This window comes from Salvelinus sp. IW2-2015, linkage group LG25 (genome assembly GCF_002910315.2).
Source record: "Salvelinus sp. IW2-2015 linkage group LG25, ASM291031v2, whole genome shotgun sequence".
In the NCBI taxonomy this organism is placed as follows: Eukaryota; Metazoa; Chordata; class Actinopteri; order Salmoniformes; family Salmonidae; genus Salvelinus; species Salvelinus sp. IW2-2015.
In genome coordinates, this window is record NC_036865.1 from 21,372,535 (window position 1) to 21,399,924 (window position 27,390).

At 43.1% G+C, this 27,390-nt stretch overlaps 1 protein-coding gene across 1 annotated transcript in view; it reads right to left on the reverse strand.

Annotated features, from left to right (window-relative positions):
- Window positions 1–27,390, reverse strand: part of LOC139023013 (attractin-like protein 1) — a 203,572-nt gene that overhangs the window by 36,588 nt on the left and 139,594 nt on the right. The window contains exon 11 of the mRNA XM_070434987.1: window positions 14,126–14,239. Within this exon, the coding sequence (XP_070291088.1) occupies window positions 14,126–14,239 (114 nt within the window). The remainder of the gene's footprint in view (window positions 1–14,125; window positions 14,240–27,390) is intronic.

Below are 27,390 nucleotides of genomic sequence, written 5' to 3' on the forward strand. Positions count from 1 at the left end.
TTTAAACGACTCGCAATATTCTGTCATAACCCTGCTGCATGTCGTTACTAAACCCTCCATATCTGTCATAACCCTGCCTGCATGTCTTTACCCCTCCATATCTGTCATAACCCTGCGCTGCATGTCTTTATACCCTCCATATTCTGTCAAACCCTCGCTGCATGTCTTTTTATACCCTTCCATATCTGTCATAAAACCCTGCCTGCATGTCTTATAGCCCTCCATATCTGTCATAACCCTGCCTGCATGTCTTTATACCCTCCATATCTGTCATAACCCTGCCTGCATGTCTTTATACCCTCCATATCTGTCATAACCCTGCTGCATGTGTTTATACCCTCCATAATCTGTCATAACCCTGCCTGCATGTCTTTATACCCTCCATATCTGTCATAACCGGCTGCCTGCATGTCGTTATACCTCCATATCTGTCATAACCCTGCCTGCATGTCTTTATACCCTCCATAATCTGTCATAACCCTGCCTGCATGTCTTTTTACCCTCCATATTGTCATAACCCTGCCTGCAATGTCGTTATACCCTCCATATCTGTCATAACCCTGCCTGCATGTCTTTATAACCCTCCATATCTGTCATAACCCTGCCTGCATGTCTTTATAACCTCCATATCTGTCATAACCCTGCCTGCATGTCTTTAAACCCTCCATATCTGTCATAAACCCTGCCTGCATGTCTTTATACCCTCCATATCTGTCATAACCCTGCCTACATGTCTTTATACCCTCCATATCTGTCATAACCCTGCCTGCATGTCGTTATACCTCCATATCTGTCATAACCCTGCCTGCATGTCTTTATACCCTCCATATCTGTCATAACCCTGCCTACATGTCTTTATACCCTCCATATCTGTCATAAACCCTGCTGCATGTCTTTATACCCTCCATATCTGTCATAACCCCTGCCTGCACGTCTTTAAAAACCCTCCATATCTGTCATAACCCTGCTGCACGTCGTTATACCCTCCATATAATGTCATAACCCTGCCTGCATGTCTTTATACCCTCCATATTGACATAACCCTGCCTACATGTCTTTTTACCCTCCATAGCTGTCATAACCCTGCCTGCATGTCTTTATACCCTCCATATCTGTCATAACCCTGCCTGCATGTCTTTATACCCTCCATATCTGTCATAACCCTGCCTACATGTCTTTATACCCTCCATATCTGTCATAACCCTGCCTGCATGTCTTTATACCCTCCATATCTGTCATAACCTGCCTGCATGTCTTTAAACCCTCCATATCTGTCATAACCCTGCCCTGCACGTCGTTATAACCCTCCATATATGTCATAACCCTGCCTGCATGTCGTTATACCTCCATATTTGTCATAACCCTGCCTGCATGTCTTTATACCCTCCATATCTGTCATAACCCTGCCTGCATGTCTTTAATACCCTCCATATCTGTCATAACCCTGCTGCATGTCTTTTATACCCTCCATATCTGTCATAAACCTGCCTACATGTTTTTAATACCTCCATATCTGTCATAACCTGCCTGCATGTCGTTATACCCTCCATATTGTCATAACCCTGCCTGCATGTCTTTAAACCCTCCATAATCTGTCATAACCCTGCCTGCATGTCTTTAAAACCACCTCCATATCTGTCAATAACCCTGCCTGCATGTCTTTAAACCCTCCATATCTGTCATAACCCTGCCTAGCATGTCTTTATACCCTCCATATCTGTCATAACCCTGCCTGCATGTCGTTATAAATAAACCCTCCATATCTGTTCATAACCCTCCTGCCTGCATGTCTTTAAACCCTCCATATCTGTCATAACCCTGCCTGCATGTCTTTAAACCCTCCATATCTGTCATAACCCTGCCTGCATGTCTTTAAACCCTCCATATCTGTCATAACCTGCCTGCATGTCTTTAAAAACCCTTGCTATCTGTCATAACTGCCTGTCATGTCTTTAAACCCTCCATATCTGTCATAACCCTGCCTGCATGTCTTTAAAATACCGTCCATATGTCTTTAAACCCTCCTATCCAATAAACAACAAACCCTGCTTTATACTCCCGCTCCGTATACCTGACAATGCACGATGGCAGGGGCAACTAGAGTTCGACACCTGTCTGGCTCACGTAGAGCCTGATTAACACCTAAGTAAGTACCTGTTCCTTACCAACAGAGGCACACCTCTGCAGTTGTTAACTGAAAATTTTTGGTTTAAAGCGGAACAATCTGCATTGCTACATCATAATTGTGACTTTTAAAATTAATTTATTTATAGCCATTGATTCTTGAAAGAATATAACACATGCCTCAATGAGCTTACTGGTCAACGGTCTTACCACCATTCAGAACGCCCAAATAAGCTTTTTTTTACTACCATTTTTTTGAAACAATGGTGTAATCAACACTGTATAAAACTATAATGTATAGTGATATTATGGATGGTCAGTCCTTGCATCCATAGGTCTGTTCTGTCTCTAAGTTACATTTCTCCAACCCCATAATAATTTTATTACCAAAACAGTGGTGGAATTTGAACAGATTTGTTATTGTTTGAACTGGCAGATTGCTGGTTTGTGGCTTTTTTTTAAACAGAACAAAATGGCTGCCCAGAGACTTGGTTTGGTAAACAGTGAGGGATGGGGGAAGGAGAGGTGTAACAACTCTCAAATTCATAGAGAACCGATATTGTAGATACCGTAAACCCAACACCTAGCGACCTCGTCAAGAAGTTCAGACATCTGGCGTAACAGTTATAAGGTGTTGGTTGACAGTCGCTGGGACCCAGGTTTGAGTTAGATCAAGGCTAGCCCCCTGAAATTAATACACTAATGAATACAAGGACTGGCCATCCATGAGGTTCATAATGATAATTTAACCAGGTATTCTAGGCTATAAATAGTATAATTCTAGAATTCCATCCATGATGCCATAAATGATAGTTAACCAGGTTTTCTAGGCCTATATAGTAATATTCTAGAATTAATCCATGATGTCATAAGATAGTTTAACCAGGTTTCCTAGGCTATATAGTATATTCTAGAATCATCCATGGATGTTTCCATAATGATAGTTTAAACCAGGTTTCTAGGATATATAGTATATCTAGAATTCATCCATGATGTCATAATGATAGTTTTAACCAGTTTCTAGCCTTATATAGTATATTCTAGGAATTCATCATGATGTCATGATGATAGTTTAAACCAGGTTTTGGAGTTGGTCGTGTGAGGAGGAATCTGATGTTAACAATTGCATGAAAACCAAGGCTTTTATGGTTCAGTAGTCAACCCTGCCTGCATGTCTTTATACCCTCCATATCTGTCATAACCCTGCCTGCATGTCGTTATACCCTCCATATCTGTCATAACCCTGCCTGCATGTCTTTAAACCCTCCATATCTGTCATAACCCTGCCTGCATGTTTTTAAACCCTCCATATCTGTCATAACCCTGCCTGCACGTCTTTAAACCCTCCATATCTGTCATAACCCTGCCTGCACGTCTTTAAACCCTCCATATCTGTCATAACCCTGCCTGCAAGTCTTTTATACCCTCCATATCTGGTCATGAACGCCTGCCTGCATTCTTTAACCCTCCATATTGTCAAACCCTGCCTGCATGTCTTTAAAACCTTCCATATCTGTCATAACCCTGCCTGCATGTCGTTTAACCCTCCATATCTGTCATAACCCTGCCTGCATGTCTTTATACCTCCATTCTTCATAACCCCTGCCTGCATGTCTTTAAACCCTCCATATCTGTCATAACCCTGCCTGCATGTCTTTATACCCTCCATAGTCTGTCCATAACCCTGCCTGCATGTCTTATACCCTCCATATCTGTCATAAACCCTGCGCTGCAGTGTTATATCCTCCATATATGTCATAACGCCTGCATGTCTTTTATACCTCCATATCTGTCATAACCCTGCCTGCATGTCTTTAAACCTCCATATCTGTCATAACCCTGCCTGCGTCGTTATAACCCATCCATATCTGTCATAACCCTCTGCCTGCATGTCTTTATATCCCTCCATATCTGTCATAACCCTGCCTGCATGTCTTTAATAACCTCCATATCTGTCATAACCCTGCCTGCATGTTGTTATAAACCCTCCATATCTGTCATAACCCTGCCTACATGTCTTAAACCCTCAATATCTGTCATAACTGCTGCATGTCTTTATACCCTCCATATGTCATAACCCTGCCTGCATGTCTTTTATACCCTCCATATCTGTCATAACCCTGCCTGCATGTCTTAAACCCTCCATATCTGTCATAACCCTGCCTCATGTCTTTATACCCTCCATATTGTCATAACCCTGCCTGCAGTCTTTAACCCTCCATATCTGTCATAACCCTGCCTACATGTCTTTAACCTCCATATCTGTCATAACCCTGCCTGCATGTCTTTAATACCCTCCATATCTGTCATAACCCTGCCTGCATGTCTTTATACCCTCCAATCTGTCATAACCCTGCCTGCATGTCTTTATACCCTCCATATCTGTCATAACCCTGCCTCATGTCTTTTTAAACCTCCATATCTGCATAACCCTGCCTGCACGTCGTTATACCCTCCATATTGTCATAACCCTGCCTGCATGTCTTTTATACCTCCATATCTGCATAACCCTGCCTGCATGTCTTTAACCCTCCATATCTGTCATAACCCTGCCTGCATGTCTTTATACCCTCCATATCTGTCATAACCCTGCCTGCATGTCTTTAACCTCCATATCTGTCATAACCCTGCCTACATGTCTTTAATACCTCCATATCTGTCATAACCCTGCCTGCATGTCCTTATACCCTCCATATCTGTCATAACCCGTGCCTGCATGTCTTTATACCCTCCATATCTGTCATAACCCTGCCTGCATGTCTTTAACCCTCCATATCTGTCATAACCCTGCCTGCATGTCTTTATACCCTCCATATCTGTCATAACCCTGCCTGCAGTCTTTATACCCTCCATATCTGTCATAACCCTGCCTGCAATGTCTTTAAACCCTTCCATATCTGTCATAACCCTGCCTGCATGTTTTATACCTCCATATCTGTCATAACCTCCTGCAGTCTTTAACCCTCCAATATCTGTCATAACCCTGCCTGCATGTCTTTTAAACCCTCCATATCTTGTCATAACCCTGCCTGCATTGTCTTTAAACCCTCCATATCTGTCATAACCCTGCCTGCATGTCTTTAAACCCTCCATATCTGTTCAATAACCCTGCCTGCATGTCTTTATACCCTCCATATCTGTCATAACCCTGCCTGCCATGTCCTTTATACCCTCCATATCTGTCATAACCCTGCCTGCATGTCTTAATACCCTCCATATCTGTCATAACCCTGCCTCATGTCTTTAAACCTCCATATTGTCAATAACCTGCCTGCATGTCTTTAAACCCTCCATATCTGTCATAACCCTGCCTACATGTCCTTTAAACCCTCCATATCTGTCATAACCCTGCCTGCATGTCTTTAAACCCTCCATATCTGTCATAACCCTGCCTGCATGTCTTTATACCCTCCATATCTGTCATACCCTGCTGCATGTCTTTATACCTCCATATCTGTCATAACCCTGCCTCATGTCTTTACCCTCCATATCTGTCATAACCCTGCCTGCATGTCGTTATACCCTCCATATCTGTCATAACCCTGCCTGCATGTCTTTATACCCTCCATACCTCTGTCATAACCCTGCCTGCATGTCTTTAAACCCTCCATATCTGTCCATAACCCTGCTACAGTGTCTTTATAACCCTCCATATCTGTCATAACCCTGCCTGCATGTCTTTACTATTGTTCTACCTCCGCATGTCGACCCTCATATCTGTTCATAACCCCCTGCCTCATGTCTTTAACCCTCCATATTCTGTCATACCCTGCCTGACATGTCTTTAAATACCTTCCATACTTGTCATAACCTCTGCCTGCATGTCTTATACCCCTCCATATCTGTCATAACCCTGCCTGCATGTTTTAAACCCTCCATATCGGTCATAAACCCCTTGCCTCATGTCCTTTAATACCTTCATATCTGTCATAACGCCTGCTGATGTCTTTATACCCTCCATATCTGTTCATAACCCTGCTCTGCAGTGTCTTTATACCCTCCATTATCTGGTGCATAACCCTGCCTGCACTGTCTGTTAAACCCTGCCATATCTTGTCATAACCCTGCCTGCATGTCTTTATACCCTCCATATCTGTCCATAACCCTGCCTGCATTGTCTTTAAACCCTGCCATATTCTGTCATAATACCCTGCCGATGCATGTCTTTATACCCTCCATATCTGTCATATACCCTGCCTGCACACACAGACCTAGAAGTTCCACCTCTGTTGACACAACAGCAGCTAGCGCACGCTAATGGACTGATTAATGCAATCAAACGATAACCTCTGATCCACAGGACTATTGAGGTCCATCTGCTTGCAGCAAGTTCACTGTAGCCTGATTGCGTGTAATGACTGTAGAGGCAAAATGGTGATGAAGGTCTCTTCAAGAACAAATTCATTATGCATCAATGGTTGAACATGTCAGACCTACCCTGGATAGAATGGCACCGTGTGTCATTGACAGATACACAGACACACAGACACACACAGTTACATTTAGCAGATGCTCGTATCCAGAGCAACTTACAGGAGCAATTAGGGTACTTGCTCAAGGGCACAGACAGCTTTTTTACCAAGTCGGCTAGGGTATTCGAACCAGCGACCTTTCGGTTACTGWCCCAACGCTCTTAACCGCTAGGCAACCTGCCACCCACATATAACCAGTTTGGCAATAATGTTGGCTGAATAGTATGCAGCAATAATTTTGGCATTCAGTGGGTTAGGGTTCGGTGATACTAGGCATCCTGCAATGGGACATCAGAAAACCATTATCATGTCTAGTGTCAATGTTAACTGCCCAGACTCACTACTAAACAATGACAGAGCCCATTTTCCTCCTATCACAAAGACAGTGTCAATAACAGCCAATAGCAGAATGACTTGTACTTGTCCTCGTGCTAATAGGCGGTTCTATGAGACACTGTCAAAAATGCAAGTCCACATATTCAGTTTCATCACTGTCTCTTTACATCCCATAACCACGGATCAGTACCCAGCACCCACAACTGGTACCCAGCCTCTGGTACCCAGCCCATAAATCTGGTACCCAGCCCGTACATCTGGTACTCAGCCTTTGCTACCCAGCTCGTACATCTGGTACCCAGCCCATCCAACTGATACCCAGCACATACCTCTGGAACCCAGCCCATACATCTGGTACCCAGCTTCTACTACCCAGCCCATACATCTGGTACCCAGCCCATACAACTGGTACCCAGCCCATACCTCTGGAACCCAGCCCATACCTCTGGTACCCAGCCCATAACATCTGGTAACCCTCCAACGCATACCTCTGGTACCCAGCCCATGACCTCCTGGAACCCAGCCCATACATCTGGTACCCAGCTTCTGCTACCCAGCCCATACATCTGGTACGCCTAGCCCATACAACTGGTACCCAGCCTCTGCTACCCAGCCCATAACATCTGGTACCCCAGCCCATACATCTGGTACACAGCCCATACAAGACTGGTACACGCATCTGCTACCCAGCCCATACATCTGGTACCCAGCCCACACTCTGGACGCAGCCCATCATGGTACCCAGCCCAACATCTGGTACCAGCCCAACATCTGTACCCAGCACCACAGCATCTGTACCCAGCCACATACATCTGGTACTCAGCCCATACATCTGGTACTCACCCACACATCTGGTACCCAGCCACCAACATCTGGTACCCAGCCAACTCTGTACCAGCCCAACATCTGGTACCGCAGGCCATACATCTGTACCAGGCCCATACTCTGGTACTCAGCCCAACAATCGTGGTACCCAGCCAGCCCAACATCTGGTACCCAGCCCACACATCTGGTACCCAGCCCACACATCTAGGTATCAGCCCTACATCTGGTAACAACCAGCCCGTACATCTGGTACCCAGCCCATACTCTGGTACTCAGCTCTGCTACCAGCCCGTACATCTGGTACTCAGCCTCTGCTACCCAGCCCGTACATCTGGTACCCAGCCACATCCAACTGATTACCCAGCTTAATACTTCTGGAAACTAGCCCATACATCTGGACCCAGCCCACACATCTGGTACCGTCCAACATCTGTACCCAGCCATACATTTTGTACCCAGCCATACATCTGGTACCCAGCCCATATATCTGGTACCTCAGCCCATAATCTGTACCCAGCCCGTACATCTGGTACTCAGCCTCTGCTACCCACCTGTTCATGCTGGTACTCAGCCATACCTCTGGTACCCAGCCCATACATCGGTACTCAGCCCATACTCTGTACCCAGCCCATAGAAGTAGTACCCAGCCACGCATCTGGAACACAGCCATACATCTGTACCGCCCATACATCTGGTACCCTAGCCCATACATCTGAACCCAGCCCATACATCTGGAACCAGCCCATACATCTGGAACCCAGCAGCCCATACATCTGGAACACAGGCCTGCGCCGCACTGGTTGTAAATCAGATATGTTCTGTCCTGTTCTCGCCTCAAACACTAAGCAAAGCCTATGAAAATGAATGTATCCAATGTTTTCAGTCTTAACGTGACCGTTTGCTAGGCAGTTGAATCTGAGACAGCCGGAGAGGAGACAGGCAAACCATTACGCTCCGGAGGAGGAGTGAAGGAAGGGAGTGAAGGAAGGGGAGGGAGGGAATGAGGGAGGGAAGGAATTGAGGGAGGGATCTGTGAGGAAAGGCAGAGGGTCGGCTCCACTGATCCTCTCAAAGCCTCTCCCTGGCTGACCTGTAGGTTACCCTTTAGAGGGAGCTTGTAAAGCAGGGTGAACAGGGTGCAGGTCTTCAGGGGGAGACTGAAGCTGTTATTTATGGATGTTTCATGCGAGCCCTTCATGGTGTGTGGATCTGGGAGGAATTATAGAGTTTGAATTGCAGTACCGTGACTGGGAAATAAATAGCTGGATATTCAGACCCAAAACAAAAATAACGTAAATGGCAGGCTTACCACAGTTAGATGGAAGGCCTGCGTTTGCCCTTGTGAAACGGTATGGTTGACAAGGATCCACAAGGATGAGACCAGGTTATATTTAAAAAAGACAAGATTGTGTCCATAACGGCCAAGAACAAGCTCCACATTTTTAGTTCTCACAGCATTTCGCCCTTCAAATGAAAGAGTCAACAGAGGAGTGTACAAAAAATAAGTTTAGCTTGGGAACAAGCATCGTTTCTCAACAAGTAAAAACGTCCCCACCTGCTGTTTCCGAATAAACAAACTGCTACGGGGAAGGAGAGACAGAGTAGTAAGACAGGTTTCTACCCTCACGGAAAGCAGAATACCATCCAGGAAGATCCAATCACTGCAGAATTTTCCACATTTGCCACCGAAACACAGTGTTTGCTCAGCTGAGATTGATAGTTATGGACAAATGGGAAAGAGAGAGGCTGGGAGTCAGTTTACCCAGCTGAATCAGCAGGTGACTCCATCATAGCACTGAAATATGCTTTGGCCACCATTGTTATAGTCCAGGCTTTGTGTTCAACGCAAAATAGAACATTAGGAGGAATGTGTTTGTTTCTGACCGAGCTGCTATTGACAAAGGGTGAAGAGTTAATAACACTGCAACATGTGCCAAGACTCAGGCTTTTGCCCGCCTTTCTAAACTTTAAACTTGGTTGAGAACAGAGGCACAGGTTACTGCAAAAGTAAACCTATGTCCAATTAATAATTGACAATGATGGAAGGTGTGTGTTTGTGTGTGTTTTATGTATTTCTACATGTGTTGTTGCTGAGAAGACACAGGTTTATTAATCTGTGTTCCCTCTCCCCTGCTCCCTCTCTGATGAAAGGCTTTGTGGGTGCTGATCTGTGTTCCCTCTCCCCTGCTCCCTCTCTGATGAAAGGCTTTGTGGGTGCTGATAAACCACACAGCCTTTTTATCCCAGGTATCATAAATATTCTTTATCCCCTCACTGCTCCCCCCAAAGCGTATGAAATCCCCCAGATTGGAAAATAAATACAGCGCATTAAAACCTTAGATATGAAATTGATTAATTTCTCCCCCTTAAATAGCATTATGACACCCAGCGCCATATATCACTCTGGGACGGAAGGAGAGGTGCGTCCGGGAGTCTTACAGATGCTCGTTGCTGTAGGCTCATCGGCTTTACGACGTTACGCGGATGTTGTATAGATGTGATTGATGCTGATGAGTTACCTCTTGTTTTATACTGTGGCCCAGTTATTTTGAGCCACAGTATAAAACAAGAGAGGAGGGGGAACTGGTGTGTGATTTACCTTCTAGACGGGTAGTTCACTCTATGGTTATTATAGACTCAAGAGTGGGGTCTTTTGCCCTTACATTAAAACGGGTTGTTGTCTTTTCGCTTGTGTTGTTCAACTCTTGACTCAGGTTGTGTGGTGTGCTTCTAGCAGGCCTGTTTTACAGAGAGCCCTCAGGTCACTGATGAATAATAACAGCTCCAGACATCCTTTATCAACGGCAGGGGAGGGTAGGGGACAAATGACTGGAGCCCAGGACCTATTTCACTCCCCTTTGGCCTTAGGCTCACTGGCGTAGCACACACACCTGTAAGGGGTCACGAGCTTAGGAGGCTCCCAACCCCATGAAATTAGCTTTAAAACAGCAACATTTTCTCTCAGCCTCATGGCCAAATGTGTAGAATAGCAGGAACTTAGCTCAGGGATTCTTGAGTCGGTGTAACGGTAGTCCTCCTCCTCTTCAACCGAAGAGGAGGAGTAGTGATTGAACCAAGGCGCAGCGGGTTGTGATGACATATTTATTTACAGAAAAGACGAAAACGCGAACTTGACTATAAACTAACAAAACAACAAAACGGAGTAGACAAACCTGGACATGCGAACTTACATAAAACGCAGAACTCACGAACAGGTACACGACTACAAACAAACGCTACAGTCCCGTGTGGCACGAACATACAGACACAGGAGACAACCACCCACGACAAACAATGTGAAACAACCTCCCTATGTATGTCTCTCAATCAGAGGAAAACGAAAACACCTGCCTCTGATTGAGAGCCATACAAGGTCAATTAAACCTGACACTTAACATAGAACAAACACAGACTGCCCACCCATCTCACGTCCTGACCCACTAAACACAACAATACAAAAGGAAAACAAGGTCAGGAACGTGACAGTCGGGGAATGTCTGGCAGGGAAACTATTTTGATAGTTAGAAAAAATTGATTGTTGCATTATTTGAGCTTAAAATGTACGTTTAGCATAATTTTCTGTGGCAAATATTGGTTTTGGGAATTTTTTTAATACTTTAAATATTATTCATTTCCATGTCGGCTCTATGGCTGKAAATGCCCTTGTCCGGAGCAAAGGATCCCAACTCCAAAATCTCCAAAAACATTTTTAAAATCCTAAAAACTTGTTGTAAAGGATATTAACTTCAGATAAATATTATTTAAAGTCACAGAGGGTTATCTCAAAACTGTGATTCCTGAAAGATGTGTCCAGAGATTTAGTCAACTCTGTCAGATTAGTCTAAAATCCTAAACAGGGTCAGCTATACCATAAGGCCCCATTATTCATGTCCTCATTACATGTAGTCCAACAAGGTCACTCATGGTCTGTAAAGTTCCCTACTTTTAATTTAAACAAACAATATTGGAATCATCGTGTCATAACCATAAACTGTTAACATCTGCCTGATAGATTACTATAGACATACTGTAGGCCAAGGCAAAATACCCACACAATGAGGTTTGATTTGGTTTTTTAATGACATGCCATATAACCTAACCCTACTCTTTCATAGTGTGTACTTTGGATAGCTTGTCTTCCTTCGACCACTCTGATGACAATAACTTATGTTTGTGCGGTTTTCATTGAAAAGTCATCTGATTTTAAACTAATGAATCCAGATTATCTTACATCTGCTAGCAATATGTGCCTCCAATGACCTCCGTCTTGTTGATCTGATCCAGATGCARGTTTTGTAATGAAATGTTATATTTCTCTGGGTAAATAACAGACTGTCACTTGTTTGCCTGACTTTTACCAGATGTCAATAATTGCAGCTGGTTTTTTTAAGATTCTCAGAAAAGAGAATGTCTTTAAAACGTTGTGTTTGAAGAGAACCTCAGAAAGACTTAAGTTCATCTCGCTTGTTCTGAACTCTCTACGAGGGGCTGGGTGTGGGATGGAATCCACGAAACACACCGTCTCWCAAGAGTTGTGTGAGACATTACTCACCTCAGAAGAGTTTTTGAGGATCCTTGAGAGTGAAATACAGTTTAGCAGCACCTAGGAGCTGTGTGAAAAACGTCATTTCYACTTAGCGCACGTTAGCTAACTGCTCCATTGAGAAAGGGCTTTAAGTCACTGCGTTATCCATCTGATCAGATGACAGGTAAGGCAAAATGTGCCAACCTCCTCATGGTATGTCCATTAAATAGAAACGTAACACTGCTTTAGATAAATTACACTAACCATCCCAATCATTCTTCATTTAGTGTGTGTGCCCTTCCTGCAGCCCAGTCTCTATTTTGGGGGAATTTAATCAAATTCCACCACTTTCCATACAAYTCAAATGTAATATGCTTATCAAAATGCAGATTAAACCTTTGAAATTCCCTCCTGCACACCTTTTCCTAATGGATTTGGCCACAATACACCTGTACATAACAACACAGGTCCAGAACTTGCTGTTACACAATAACTGTCCAAATTAGGTATGAAATCCTATGATGAATTCATTCATTCATCAGCAAGTATGACAGTTGAAACTATTTTCTTATTTAATATACAATTATGCTAAATAGTCCATGTRGAGCAACACCAGATGTTACTTAATTAACCTTTATGTGAAGATACCGTTCCATTTCATTGTTTCTCACCTTCAGGAGCTCAAAATGTGAGAAACATGAAAATAACAAGAAAATCAATTCTGAGTTGGACGACGATAAATGCAGTAGCGTTAGCTGGGGGGGAAAATCACTAATCTAAGGGTTTACTGCTAAAATAGGGTATGTGCCCATGCAGTATAATAGCACCATCTACTATGGCTTGGGATGAGTCTATTGGCTTGGGATGAGTCTATTCCTGGAGGCAGAACTGAGCGATTTCCGCTAGATGGGCCAGCTTCAAAGTCAAAATTGGCTATATTGTAAAATGTAATTTAAGGTTAGGGTTAGGCATTAGGGTTAGCAGGGTGGTTAAGGTTAGGCCTAAGGTTAGGTTTAAAATCAATTTTTATGACTTGCCTGTGCCAGCTAGTGACCACTCTGCAGAGCTGCCTCCAAAACAAGATTCATGTCAAAAAACGCTAACCTGCATCTACTATATTAATAACAGAAATTATGCATTCAGAGCATACGTTGTCTCCCGAAACTCACTATCAATTTCACTAAAGCCAGATGTGGACTGGCCGGCAGGCAGCAACTGTTAGAGATTTGTGGTWGAGGCAGTAAATCTTTTATGAAACAGAGACCTGGAGAACACACACAACCACTAGGGATTTTCAGAGGCTGATTATCAGATCATACCCAATGCCCATAGAGGGAGATTGTAAACACAATTCAGAAAGTCATATATTGGAGGCAAACTAGTAATACCCTTTTCATACTACTGACACTAGCCGAGCCAAGATAAGCCAAGCTGTACTGCGTTGGCCTGGTTATACATCCACTGTAGCTGCTGGAACTGTGCTGGAAAGGAACCTGTGAAAAGGCCTAACCCATGGACCAATAGGGAATACAGCAGGACAAGGAATTGCTTTTCAGAATGTCCATATTTCATAACAAACCAGCCTTTACGGGTAAGGCCACGCTAAACTCTGGACATATTCTTTGTTGTGTGATTTCCAACAATGCCTTCAGTACTTGTTTGAGTTAGCCWYATATGTTTTGCATTTCAAGTTGTGAAAATTACCTGCTTTTTCACACCCACGCTGCAGTGTCTACACACAACATTGAATGCTGTGGGCGATCTCGGTATCAAGCCTGGATTCCAGGGTGTCACCATCGCCATGGAAAACAATATGCTAATGAACTGCATTTAAGGTACACACCTCCATCAGCCCCAGCAGCAGCTCTTCCTGTTCCTGGTCGACACCTACATCCAGCGCCACAGCAATCGAGGCAAAGGGACGGCTGGCCATCTGCTGTCGCTCCCGCATGAGCTGCTGTAGACGGGAACAAGGAGTGAGAAGGGAGCAGAAGAGACAAACAATAGGAGGGGTGGGGGAGAAAGAGGCAGAGGGGAAGAGAGGAGGGAGGAAAACTTAATAATGAGGAAGTGGCAGATGAACAAAGCCTGYGAGTCAGACGCTGAGCGGCTCTTTATCGGCGTGTGCTCCAAACACCCCGAAGAAAACAAACACAAACGGAGACAGGGTGGGAACAATAGTGTCGACAGGCAGGGCCTGGCTGGATAGGGACCACACAGACACACAGTACAGATAAGAGCTGGTACACACACCTTTCACTCTCATGTATATGACTGTACACCCACACACTCATGSACACACACAAAGATACACACAAAGACACACACACAAAGATACACACAAAGACACACACCGACAGACACGTAAAACACACAGGTACACCGACACAGAAAAACGTATTCACTTCCCAAGCTTTTTCCGCTTCAATAAAGTTAGTTAGTTATTGGGCTTTTGTTTCTAGTGTTCTTGTTTTAGCTTGGGGGTAAGCACCTGTTCTATGCAAATCAGAGCAGTTATGCATAACGTTAGGCTTACATCGTCAATGTTCCTCATTGAGCTTCAGTAGAAAGTCTTGCTTGAGACATACCGTACTGGACAGTGGTAATAGGCTATTATGGTTGGGCGGTATGCAGATGTTTTTATACCGTTCCTGTACCCCCAGGGTATACGGAATTACCGGCAGTACACACAAGGGGTGCGATTTCTTTCCAAACGTAAACAACCCCCCTCCACAAAAACGAATTTAGGCTGCAGGGATCTWGATTCAGAAGGAGAATGATTGTCTCTGTGCCAACCAAGAAGCTTGATCTTGCAAGCTAGCCACTTAGCTAGCAAGTTATCAAACCAAATGCATAGCCGCAGCGCTGAGCTGGAGATAATTTACTCCACCCCTCCCCTCAAGCTGTAGGGCGCCCCAAACGGTATTGAAAATCATACCATCTGTATTTCAAAATACCCCAGTATACACATACTTTTTTTGGGGGGGGGGGTTAGCTTTTATTTATTCGCAACAAACAAAACAAGTGAAAGACAAAACAGTACAGATGGAAAAAAAACTGTGAGAGGTTGGAAACCTAAAAGGGAAATGAAAACCACTCCACAGGAACCAATATACAAATATAGTACATAGAAAGTTTGTTCAATCAGTTAAACAGAGCATACTAATTACAAATGTACATGATATACTCAGTATACAAGAAAAAACATGTTTGATTATGTGTGTGTGAGAGAGTTAGGCTACATGGAGGAGACTACTTGGTAGTTTGGATCATCAGGCTGAACCCTAGTCTACGCTTGAACTTACTGAGGGATGACGATGTTTTGAAAATGTGAAGATAGAGGTTCCGTACTCTAGACTAGAGAATTGACTATGTGAGGTGTGGCAGTGGGGAGGGTGAAGGTTATCGCTGTGTCTTGCGTTGTATGTATGGATTTGGGAATTAACCTGAAAGAATCCATTGAAGGGTTTAGGTAGGCTGTCTGGGAGGTATGTGTATTTGTAGACAGACAACGTATTGAGTTTCTTAAAAGAGGGGCAGATGAAGCCAAGTAGTAAGACGTGGTGGCTAGTCTTGCAAATGTCTTCTGTGTAATGAGTAACTTGTGTAGGTAGGAATCATATTATGTAGTGGCCCAGACAAAATTGCAATTAGTGAGATATGGGTAAATTAAGCTGTAGTATAGTGTTAAGAAGCAAGCCTAATGAACAAAACAGACTTCACCACTTTGCTGCAGACAAAGTGAATATGATCTTTCCTGGACAACTTTTCATCAACGAGAACATCTAGTGACTGAAGCCTGCTTCATTTCAATCTCATGAATTGAGATTCTGGCTCTTATTATTTTGMCAATATTTTGAATTCTTACCAATGAATACAATGAAGTTGGAWTTTTTAAACATTTAAAGATAATTTGTTAATCTGAAACTATTCAGAAAACTTGACCATGCCTGAGTTGGTTTCATTGATTAGTGAATCGAAATTCTTGTGTGATAAAATCAAGTCGGTATCATCACTGTAGAAGACACAGCAGCTAGGTCATTGATATAGATTAGGAATAACAAAGGTCCAAAGATTGAACCCTGTGGAACGCCACAGGATATCATGGCCCTGGTAGATGCACAGCCATTTGCATATACAAATTGTTCTCTATCATAAACATCATTATATAGCCATTTATATGTATAATCATGAAAACCGTAATAATTCAATTTAGCAAATAATATTTCATGATCAACTGTGTAAAACGCTTTGGATAAATCTAGAAAGATACCAAGAGCGTATTCATTGTTGTTCAGGGATGTAAAGATTTCATCCACAAGTTGTAATATCTGCCATATCTGTGGAGTAGTTTTTACGAAAACCATATTGGTAGGCATATAGAATACAGTGTTGGTTTTAAATGTTTCAACATTCTTTTATACACCGGTTTCTCTAGGATTTTAGAAAAACATGGTAGTACAGATATTGGGAGATAATTTGTAAAAGATCTTGGATCCCCAGATTTATAGAGGGGGAAAATTTTGAAATGTTTCAAATATTTTTGGAATAATACCAGTATTCATTGATTTGGTGAAGATATACGTTAGAGGCTCAATAATCGAGGACGACACCGATTTCACCAAAGAGGCACAAATCTCATGATTTGCTACTGATATCTTTAAGTTACCAATTACCTCCATCACCTCCTAAACAGTATATCAGGTGGATCAAACGGAAGCAAAGAGGAATGTCCCTTAATGTAATCCAAGGGCTTTCCATACATTTTTCAGATTTTCTTTGAAAGAGAGGAATCCACATTCACAAAAACATTATTCAATTCACATGAGATAACATCAGGATCCCTATCGGTCATATTTCCAACATTCAATTGAGATGGGACAGCTGCAGAAGCTTTTTTATTATTCAACAGATGATGACTTTCCAAGTTGACTTTATATTGTTTAAATGATTCATGTAGACGGGTAAATTTGTTCTTATAATTTTTGTAATTGGCAGAATTCAGGGGGGTGRAATTTGTAAAAAAAAMAAACATTTTATACAACTTTTTTTTTTTTACTGAGGATTTGTTTTAGACCATTTGTAAACCAAGGTTTCCAGAACCCATCTGGTGCTCTCTTACTATGTAGGTCTGACTAATGGGAAGCAGTGGTAAAATACAGAATTGAAGGATGTGAGAAAAGTCTGGTAAGCAGACTCCACATCGGGATGATTATAAAATGATTATAAAATGATTATTAAATATCATCAACCAACATCTTAAAAGCACTCAGAATTACTTTAGTTAAATATTCTACATTTAATGTTACTATCCGTTCCCACCTGTTCATTTCCAGCTGCCAACGAGAAGTGGCATATTGGAAACTGGTCAGAAATGTCAGTATAAAGTATACCTGTTTTAGCCACACTATTCAAAACAAGTGTACAAATATTATCAATAAGGGTGGCAGAGGAACTGGTCACGTTTGTGGGCTTGTAGATTAGGGGATACAGATAGAAAGTATTTAAAAAGTCAGATGTAGTGAGTGGTTTTCATTTTTTAAATCAATTCATGTTGTAATCACCCAATAGAAAACACACTTTATCTCATTATCAATCAAATCCAAGGTTGATGCAAGGACATCACTACAACTACCAATGTCCGAGAGACACATCCAATTACCACTGTTTTACCACTAAATTATTCATTAACAGGCGGGATCTTCTATGGAAAGCAATTCAACATCAGATGTAAGTGTGAGGTCCTCACYTGCAAAGAATTGAAGAGTTTTATGAACAAAAATGGACACCTCCCCCACTTTTGATGTTCTACAGTGGTGAACAACATTATAAGGAGACAAAGCATTGTTGTCAATTCTGTTAACCATGTTTCTGAAATGACAATTCATGTTTTAAGGAAGAGTGCAAACATTCAAATGAAAGGTAGAGAATAAGCTTGTCTTGGAATAAGATAAACATTTTAACAACCTGTAAAGCAGTCTAACATTCTAATAGTCACGTGATAGACTAATCTCTGGTAAATTTCACGAAAGTTGAATCTGGATCAACATACACTCAGTGGATCGCTCCTACAGACAGTGATTCACGTGGCTGTGGATTGCTATATAACGCAGGCAGAATGTGATCGTCAGTGCCAGGTGCGCAGGTTCCAGTATCTCAGAAACGGCCGGCCTCCTGGGCTTTTCACACATGACAGTGTCTAAGGTTTACCRAGAATGGTGCRACAAACAAAAAACATCCAGTCAGCGGCAACCCCGTGGGCRAAAACACTTAATTGATGAGAGGTCGAAGGAGAATGGCAAGAATTGTGCAAGCTAACAGGCAGGCCAAAAACAGGCAAATAACGTGCAGAACGGCATCTCAGAATRCACAACTTGTCGGTCCTTGTCACAGATGGGCTATTGCAGCAGATGACCGCACCGGGTTCAACTCCTATCAGCTAAAAACAAGAAGCAGCTCCAGTGAGAATGCAATCACCAACACTGGACAACTGAGGTTTGAAAAAACATTGCCAGGTCCGACAAATACCGGTTCCTGTTGCATCATGCTAATGGCAGAGTCAGGATTTGGAGAAAGCAGCATGAGTCCATGGCCCCATCCTGTCTGGTGTCAACGGTACAGGCTGGTGTAATGGTGTGGGGAATGTTTTCCTGCACATGTTAGGTCCCTTGATACCAATTGAGCAACGTGTTCATGCCCCAAATAATTCAGGCTGTTCTGGAGGCAAAGGGGGTCAAACCTGGTGGTAAATGGGTGTTCCTAATAAACTGTGTCTATATATCGTCAGCTTTGTTAATATCAAATGGATTAAAGAGCAGGTTATCAGGGTTGACATCCTGTCCACATAAGAGAGATAGATACACAGTGGGAATCAGCTAGAGAGTGGAGGGAAACATAGAAATGCATGCCTCATGTCCGATACAACCATACATTTGTGTTAGTCTCATCAATAGGGGTGCACTTCTGAAGGAATGCACCTTGACAAAGTCTTCAGAGGTTTATGACATTTAGAGCAATGTCTGTTTTTSGTCATGTGCTTAGGTGAAACACATKACCAAAAACAAAGTTCAATAAATATGTAGGTGTGTGTTAAATCAAATGAATCCATGTGATAGACCAGCGGACTACAGCCGAGTCACCTGCCGTAGGCAGCTGGTCGTACTTCAGGTATGTGAAGTTGCCTCTCTTTCGTTCTTCAATGAGTCATGGCAGCAGTTCCTTTTGAGGCGTACCTTTTCGGAGAAGTCTGGATTGATGAAGAACTTAGTTACCCTAAGACACTTGGCTCTCTTGAGATTCTCCTCCTTGTCTTTGTACCTGGGCAGTCTCCCCAGTATAGATCTGGGCCGTCCATCAGGAAAAAACATGCCATTCCTGTGCGCCCTCTCCATCTCAATAAACTTCGGGGTCCAGTTTAGGGTGATCTGCCAGGAGTGTCCTTGCCTTGATTTCGGTGTAATGGCAAGTTTCAGTTTTAACGTCTTTGATTCAAATCGATAAAATGTTGTTTCGCCTGGAGTGATTTTCCAGGTAATCTCCTTTGGAAAAGAGTTTGTCTAGTGCTGTTTGGAATTTAGCAAAATAATCTGAGAGGAATATGAATGCAGCCAGGCTGGTGACATTCGTGTCCTTTAGCACATCCACCTCCGACTGTGTAAAATCCATACTGTGTTCAAAGTCCATTACATCCCGAACAAGATCATGAACCCTTTTGTTGGTAGAATCTATAAAAAGAGTTGCAGTGAGGATTGAAAGTTATTTTCTTGCAGATCAATTAGATCAGTGTTCACCAACCTTTTCTGAGTCAAGATCACTCTCTGAGTCAAAATGCAAGGAGAGATCTTCTGCTCAGATGATTTTTTACATTACTTAAAAAACATAAGCCTATGCAACAATAACCTATTAAAAATAGTTMTGTAGCAATGAGGTTTGTGCAGTAAGCTATAGGCCCAATACATTATCACAACATATTGGCTTTCCTTGAATTGTACATTGACCCAGGATCATCGCAAGTCATAATGAAAGTAATCTAATTTATGTCCCTCTAAGTCCCCCGAATGCCTCTGTCGATCCGATAGCTATTGTATACAGTAATCATGTGTCTATGAACCAGAGTTATACTATTAGCACTGAGGTGGTGTGCCCTAGTAGGAAGTTTGCTGTGTGCAGCTCACACCCCACTATCAACTCAAACATAAATATCAGTCATGTCTACTTCTGATAAGCCTCCTAGTAAAACTATCAAAACTATCAAGCATTTGTGGCGGCAGATAGCCTAGTGGTTAGAGAGTTGGACCAGTAACCGAAAGGTTGCTGGATCGAATCTCTGAGCTGACAAGGTAAAAATCTGACGTTATGACCAAAGGGGGTGGTGTTGCTGTTACCAGTAAAATATTTGGACACACCTACTCATTCAAGGGTTTTTCCTTATTTTTTACTATTTTCTACACTGTACAATAATAGTGAAGAGATCAAAACTATGAAATAACACATATGGAATCATGCAGTAACCAAAAAAGTGTTAAACAAATCTAAATATATTTTATATTTGAGATTCTTCAAAGTAGCCACCCTTTGCCTTGATGACAGCTTTGCACAGTCTTGGCATTCTCTMAACCAGCTTCATGAGGTAGTCACCTGGAATGCATTTCAATTAACAGGTGTTTCTTGTTACAATGTAATTTGTGGAATTTCTTTCCTTCTTAATACGTTTGAGCCAATCAGTTGTGTTGTGACAAGGTAGGGGTGGTATACAGAAGATAGCCCTATTTGGTAAAAGACCAAGTCCATAGTATGGCAAGAACAGCTCAAATAAGCTAAGAGAAAYGACAGTCCATCATTACTTTAAGACATGAAGGTCAGTCAATACGGAAAATGTCAAGACCTTTGAAAGTTTCTTCAAGTGTAGTCGCAAAAACCATCAAGTACTTTGATGAAATTGGCTCTCATGAGGACTGCCACAGGAAAGGAAGACCCAGAGTTACCTCTGCTGYGGAGGATAATTTCGTTAGAGTTAACTGCACCTTAGATAGCAGCCCAAATAAATGCTTCACAGAGTTCAAGTAACAGACACATCTCAACATCAACTGCTCAAAGGAGACTGCGTGAATCAGGCCTTCATGGTCAAATTTCTGCAAAGAAACCACTACTAAAGAACACCAATAATAAGAAGAGTCTTGCTTGGGCAAAGAAACACAAGCAATGATCATTAGACCGCAGGAAATTTGAGATGTTTGGTTCCAACTGTTCTTGTGAGACGCAGATTAGGTGAACAGATGATCTGCGCATGTGTGGTTCCCATCGTGAAGCATGGAGGAGGAGGTGTGATGGTGTGGGGATGCTTTGCTGGTGACACTGTCAGTGACTTATTTAAATCCAAGGCACACTTAACCAGCATGGCTACCACAGCATTCTGCAGCGATACGCCATCCCATCTGGTTTACGCTTAGTGGGAATATCATTTGTTTTTCAACAGGACAATGACCCAAAACACATCTCCAGGCTGTGTAAGGGCTATTTGACCAAGGGGAGTGCTGGAGTGCTGCATCAGATGACCTGGCCTCCACAATCCACCAACCTAAACCCAATAAAGATGATTTGGGATTTTGGTTACTACATGATTCCATATGTGCTATTTCATAGTGTTGATGTCTTCACTATTATTCTACGATGTAGAACATTGTAAAATAAAGAAAAACTTTTGACTGGTACTGTATATTCAAAGCCACATTCCAGTAAACCCACACCCCGCCTCCCAAAAATAAGCTCAACCAGTGAATTGGCAAACACACACAAGAAACACACCTGAATCACACACCAGTATGATAAACAAATCAAATCAAATGTTATTTGTCACATACACATGGTTAGCAGATGTTAATGCAAGTGTAGCGAAATGMTTGTGCTTCTAGTTCCGACAATGCAGTAATAAGCAACGAGTAATCTAACCTAACAATTCCACAACTACTACCTTATACACACAAGTGTAAAGTGATAAAGAATATGTACATAAAGATATATGAATGAGTGATGGTACAGAACGGCATAGGCAAGATGCAGTAGATGGTATCGAGTACAGTATATACATATGAGATCAGTAGTGTAGGGTATGTAAACCTAAAAGTGGCATAGTTTAAAGTGGCTAGTGATACATGTATTACATAAAGATGGCAAGATGCAGTAGATGATAGAGTACAGTATATACAAATACATTATATTAAGTGGCATTGTTTAAAGTGGCTAGTGATACATTTTTGATCAATTTCCATCAATTTCCATTATTAAAGTGAGCTGGAGTTGAGTCAGTATGTTGGCAGCAGCCACTCAATGTTAGTGGTGGCTGTTTAACAGTCTGATGGCCTTGAGATAGAAGCTGTTTTTCAGTCTCTCGGTCCCTGCTTTGATGCACCTGTACTGACCCTATCGCCTTCTGGATGATAGCGGGGTGACAGGCAGTGGCTCGGGTGGTTGTTGTCCTTGACGATCTTTATGGCCTCCTGTGACATCGGGTGGTGTAGGTGTCCTGGAGGGCAGGTAGTTTGCCCCCAGATGCGTTGTGCAGACCTCACTACCCTCTGGAGAGCCTTACGGTTGGTGGCGGAGCAGTTGCCGTACCAGGCGTGAATCAGCCCGACAGGATGCTCTCGATTGTGCATCTGTAGAAGTTTGTGAGTGCTTTTGGTGACAAGCCGAATTTCTTCAGCCTCCTGAGGTTGAGAGGCGCTGCTGCGCCTTCTTCACAACGCTGTCTGTGTGGGTGGACCAATTCAGTTTGTCCGTGATGTGTACGCCGAGGATCTTAAAAACTTACTACCTCTCCACTACTGTTGTTACCTACCCTCACCACCTGGGGGCGCCCCGTCAGGAAGTCCAGTATCCAGTTGCACAGGGCGGGGGTCGATACCCAGGGTCTCGAGCTTGATGACGAGTTTGGAGGGTACTATGGTGTTAAATGCTGACCTGTAGTTAATGAACAGATGGGTTAGGCAGTGTGCAGTTGGTTGCGATTGCGTCGTCTGTGGACCTATTGGGGCGGTAAGCAAATTGGAGTGGGTCTAGGGTGTCAGGTAGGGTGGAGGTGATATGGTCTTGACTAGTCCTCAAAGCACTTCATGATGACGGAAGTGAGTGCTATGGGCGGTAGCGTTTAGCTCAGTTACCTTAGCTTTCTTGGAAACAGGAACAATGGTTGCCCTCTTGAACAGCATGTGGGAACAGCAAACTGGGATAAGGATTGATTGAATATGTCCGTAACACACCACCAGCTGGTCTGTGCATCCTGAGGACGCGGAGAGAACAGAGAGAAAGCAGAGGACTTGTCCCTGTATGGATACTGGGTGCACTTACACTATAATGAGATTACCAACACACGCTAGTGTTGTGGATACAGGCAGACTGCGTGGCCTTGTGAACATCTGTATATAGACCAAGCCTATAGCCTATATAAAATTATACAAATCCTGTTGCAATGATTTTCAAAAGGAATCCCACTTGTATGGTAACTTAGATCTTAACAATGCTGTTTAACCAGAGGTGCATACTTTTTCACGATGCCATAGATGGATATCTGTGTCAGGTAGTAACATGGTACTATGTGTGGTATAATGTTGATGTGGGCTGGAGTCTGTTTGTATAACCAGTCAATTAGACATTGCCCAAAGAGTAAGAGTTGTTTTTGTATGTTAACCCTTGATCCTGACATTGTGTGGGTGCTGTGAGCTACAGTAACTACAACAGATCCATGTCTGACATTTACTCTGCATCTCCAGTCAATGCTACCTACCTATTAACCATGTGACACGATAAGGTGCACTGCAGCATATAGACTGAACAGAATACTACACCTGTAACTCATGGCGTATGGCATGTTGCTATGTGTAACATGTCTTTCTGCTTGCCTGCCTGGAACGCTAACCTGTCCTGCTGTGTCAGACTGTGTCTGTTAGCATGGCTGCTAGCTCGATGTCGATCACATCACTGAGGTGTATGTGGTTAAAGGGAGCAGAGCGGTGTGTCTCTGTGTGTTATCGTTAGCTCTTATCCTATCCCTTCCGCAGGGTTGGTGTGAGGGACGGTGAGCTGGTCAAGGTGAGCTGGGTCAGSGAGGTAGAGGCTTGATTAATCGGTCTGGACACTCAGAGAGGCGATCATAAACAGGAAGGCGGAGGGGCTGGGGGGGGAGGGAGGTGAGACCAGTAGATACTGTGCCCTGTTAGAGCATGTGTATTTTATCTCCCCTGACAAGTCCTTCACAAGGCAAGAAGGACAAGCCATTCAACTGCCTGTAAACGACCCATAAAATGCCTAATTAATTTCAGAATGATGTAAACAACGACAGGCAGACATGAGAGGGAAAGGGAGGTGAGGGGCAGAGACACTTTGAACCAATGAGGTCAAACCTATTTTTCACATGTGCACAAAAAAATAACAAACATCGTTAAAGTACCTTCAAGATGACATTTTGACGGTTGTATTGCAGGCTGGCAACGGGCCTCCAAGTGGTGATCACTGATTTAAATGGATTAAAATGGCAGCTGCCCAAAGCATGAGTAGCTTAGGTGTACTACATTCACACTTTGATACTCTCTAAACTTCTATGGGCTAGAACCCTCCCCTTCAGCAGGGCACTGAGCGGCAAAGCTCAATAGGACACATAAATAAATACAAACATGCATCAAAACAACATCATCCGCGCTTTGGCTCGAGGAGTTGACCCGTTTTCAGAACATGAAAAATAGAATATGAAAAAAGTAATGATTTGGGGGCATAGCAAGTCATTGACAGGAGGTTGGCTTTTTGTYCAGCAAACCACTAATCTTCAGCGTGTATGTTTTAACAAACACAACACTCTAATGTAGTGAAATGCCAAGCTCCTTGAGAAGACATTCCTTGCTATATTTCTGCAGTGAGAGCCTGAAGTGGATGGACCTGTGGTCCTGCCCACCTGCATCCTAACTGGATTATTTAATCAATGATAGACTCCTCTGGGCTTATCCTGATTAATGTCGTAGTCAGTGATCAGAGAAGAACTGCAAACAAGACCTGTCCAACTCTTAATGAGACTCCCTGTGTTCATCAATACAGCCCTAATGAAGAGGAAAGTGACATTTGGGTTGAGAACTATAATACAAACATCTAACGTCTGATTGAATCTTATCATCTGAGTTCTGAGTGATCTGAGTGTTGAAACTGAAGTTTTACACATCCACTAACAGACATTATGGTAGCTCTGAGTAGGATCATCTGATTCTCTAATAGTGGTGTGCTAGAATCAAAAAAGATGGTCCGCTTTCCTACTAGCAACCCACTGTAACTCACAAGCTAGTGTTGTGGATACAGGCAGACTGCGTGGCCTTGTGAACATCTGTATATAGACCAAGCCTATAGGCTATATAWAAATTATACAAATCCTGTTGCAATGAWTTTCAMAAGGAATCCCACTTGTATGTGACTTAGAYCTTAACAATGCTGTYTTAACCAGAGGTGCATACTTTTTCACGATGCCATAGATGGCATATCTGTGTCAGGTAGTACAATGKTACTATGTGTGTATAATGTTTTGATGTGGGCTGGAGTCTGTTTGTATAACCAGTCAATTAGACATTGCCCAAAGAGTAASAGTTATGTTTGYATGTTAACCCTTGATCCTGACATGTGGTGGGTGGCTGTGAGCTACAGTAACTACAACAGAATCCATGTCTGACATTTACTCTGCATTCCCAGTCAATGCTACCTACCTATTAACCAGTGGACAGCATAAGTGTCACTGCAGGCATGAATGAACAGAATACTACACCTGTAACTCATTGTGTGTGTTGTGTGTGTGTGTTGTGGTGGTGTGTGTGTGTGTGTGTGTGTGTGTGTGTGTGTGTGTGTGTGTGTGTGTGTGTGTGTGTGTGTGTGTGTGTGTGTGTATAAAAAAAGAAGCAGTGTCTGGCACTGGCTCAGGTCTCCAAATCTGTTACACCCCCATTCAGGGGGGTTGTTGTTGTGCATCAGACAGGACTGTCTCTTTGGTCTTTAGGTGGCACTTAGGACCGCTGCTCTGGGCCTGCCCTCAAGAGATGCTGTCGGTCCTCTTTAATAGCTACCTAGAGGACGCAGGCACACACACACCTTTGTGGGAATTTAGTAGGTGTGATCAGCTGTCTGAGGGAAGATTTAATGTTGTCTGCGCTAAGGACCTGTCCTCAGGATAAGAGGAAAAGGTAGAGAATCCATTACTGGACTGAAGTAAACACACACACGGTCTACTTCCTCCCACCCTCCATGCCATATCTGCAGCCTTGTCTGCTCGGGTAGAGTAGGATGGATGAGTACTGTCGGGGCAGGCCAATGATGGGGGCTAATTTGATGTGATATAATTTGATGGAAACACTTTCTGAAATCGGCCCCCCCACTTTTTCTTCCCTCCCCCTCTCTCACCTCTCCCCCTGGCCTCCACGGTGTGAAATGTCAACCGTGTGTGATTTACGTGCTCTGTCACTGCACTGTTTAACACCTCGACTGGCCCATTCTGGGGACGAGAGGGAGAGGGAGGAAGAGAGAGGGAGAAGAGAGAGAGAGGTAGAAGAGAGAGAGAGGTAGAAGAGAGAGAGAGGGAGAAGAGAGGGAAGAAGAGAGAGAGGAAGGGAGAAGAGAGAGAGAGAAAGAGAGAGAGGGAGAAAGAGAGAGAGAGAGGGAGAAGAGAGAGAGAGGGAGAAGAGGGAGAAAAAAAAAGGGGAAAAAAAAAAAGAAGAAAGGAGAAGAGAGGAGAGGAGAGAGGGAAAAGCCATGTTTAGATGGATGTTTACTCCTCTTCCATCCCCTATGTTCTCGTTCAAACTTATGTTTCTCTCTCTCTAACAACTCTTTTCTCTCTAACAACCTCTCTCCTCTCTCTCTCTCCTCTCTCTCTCCTCTCTCTCTCTCTCTCTCTCTCTTAACAACCTCTTTCTCTCTAACAACTCTCTTTCTCTGCGCTCTCTTAACCCACATTATTTTTTCTCTCTCATCCTCTCCATCTCTCTTCTCTACCTCTCATCTTCTCTCTACTCTCATCTTCTCTCTAACCTCTCATCTTCTCTCTACTCTCATCTTCTCTCAACTTGTCTTCTCATCTACCTCTCA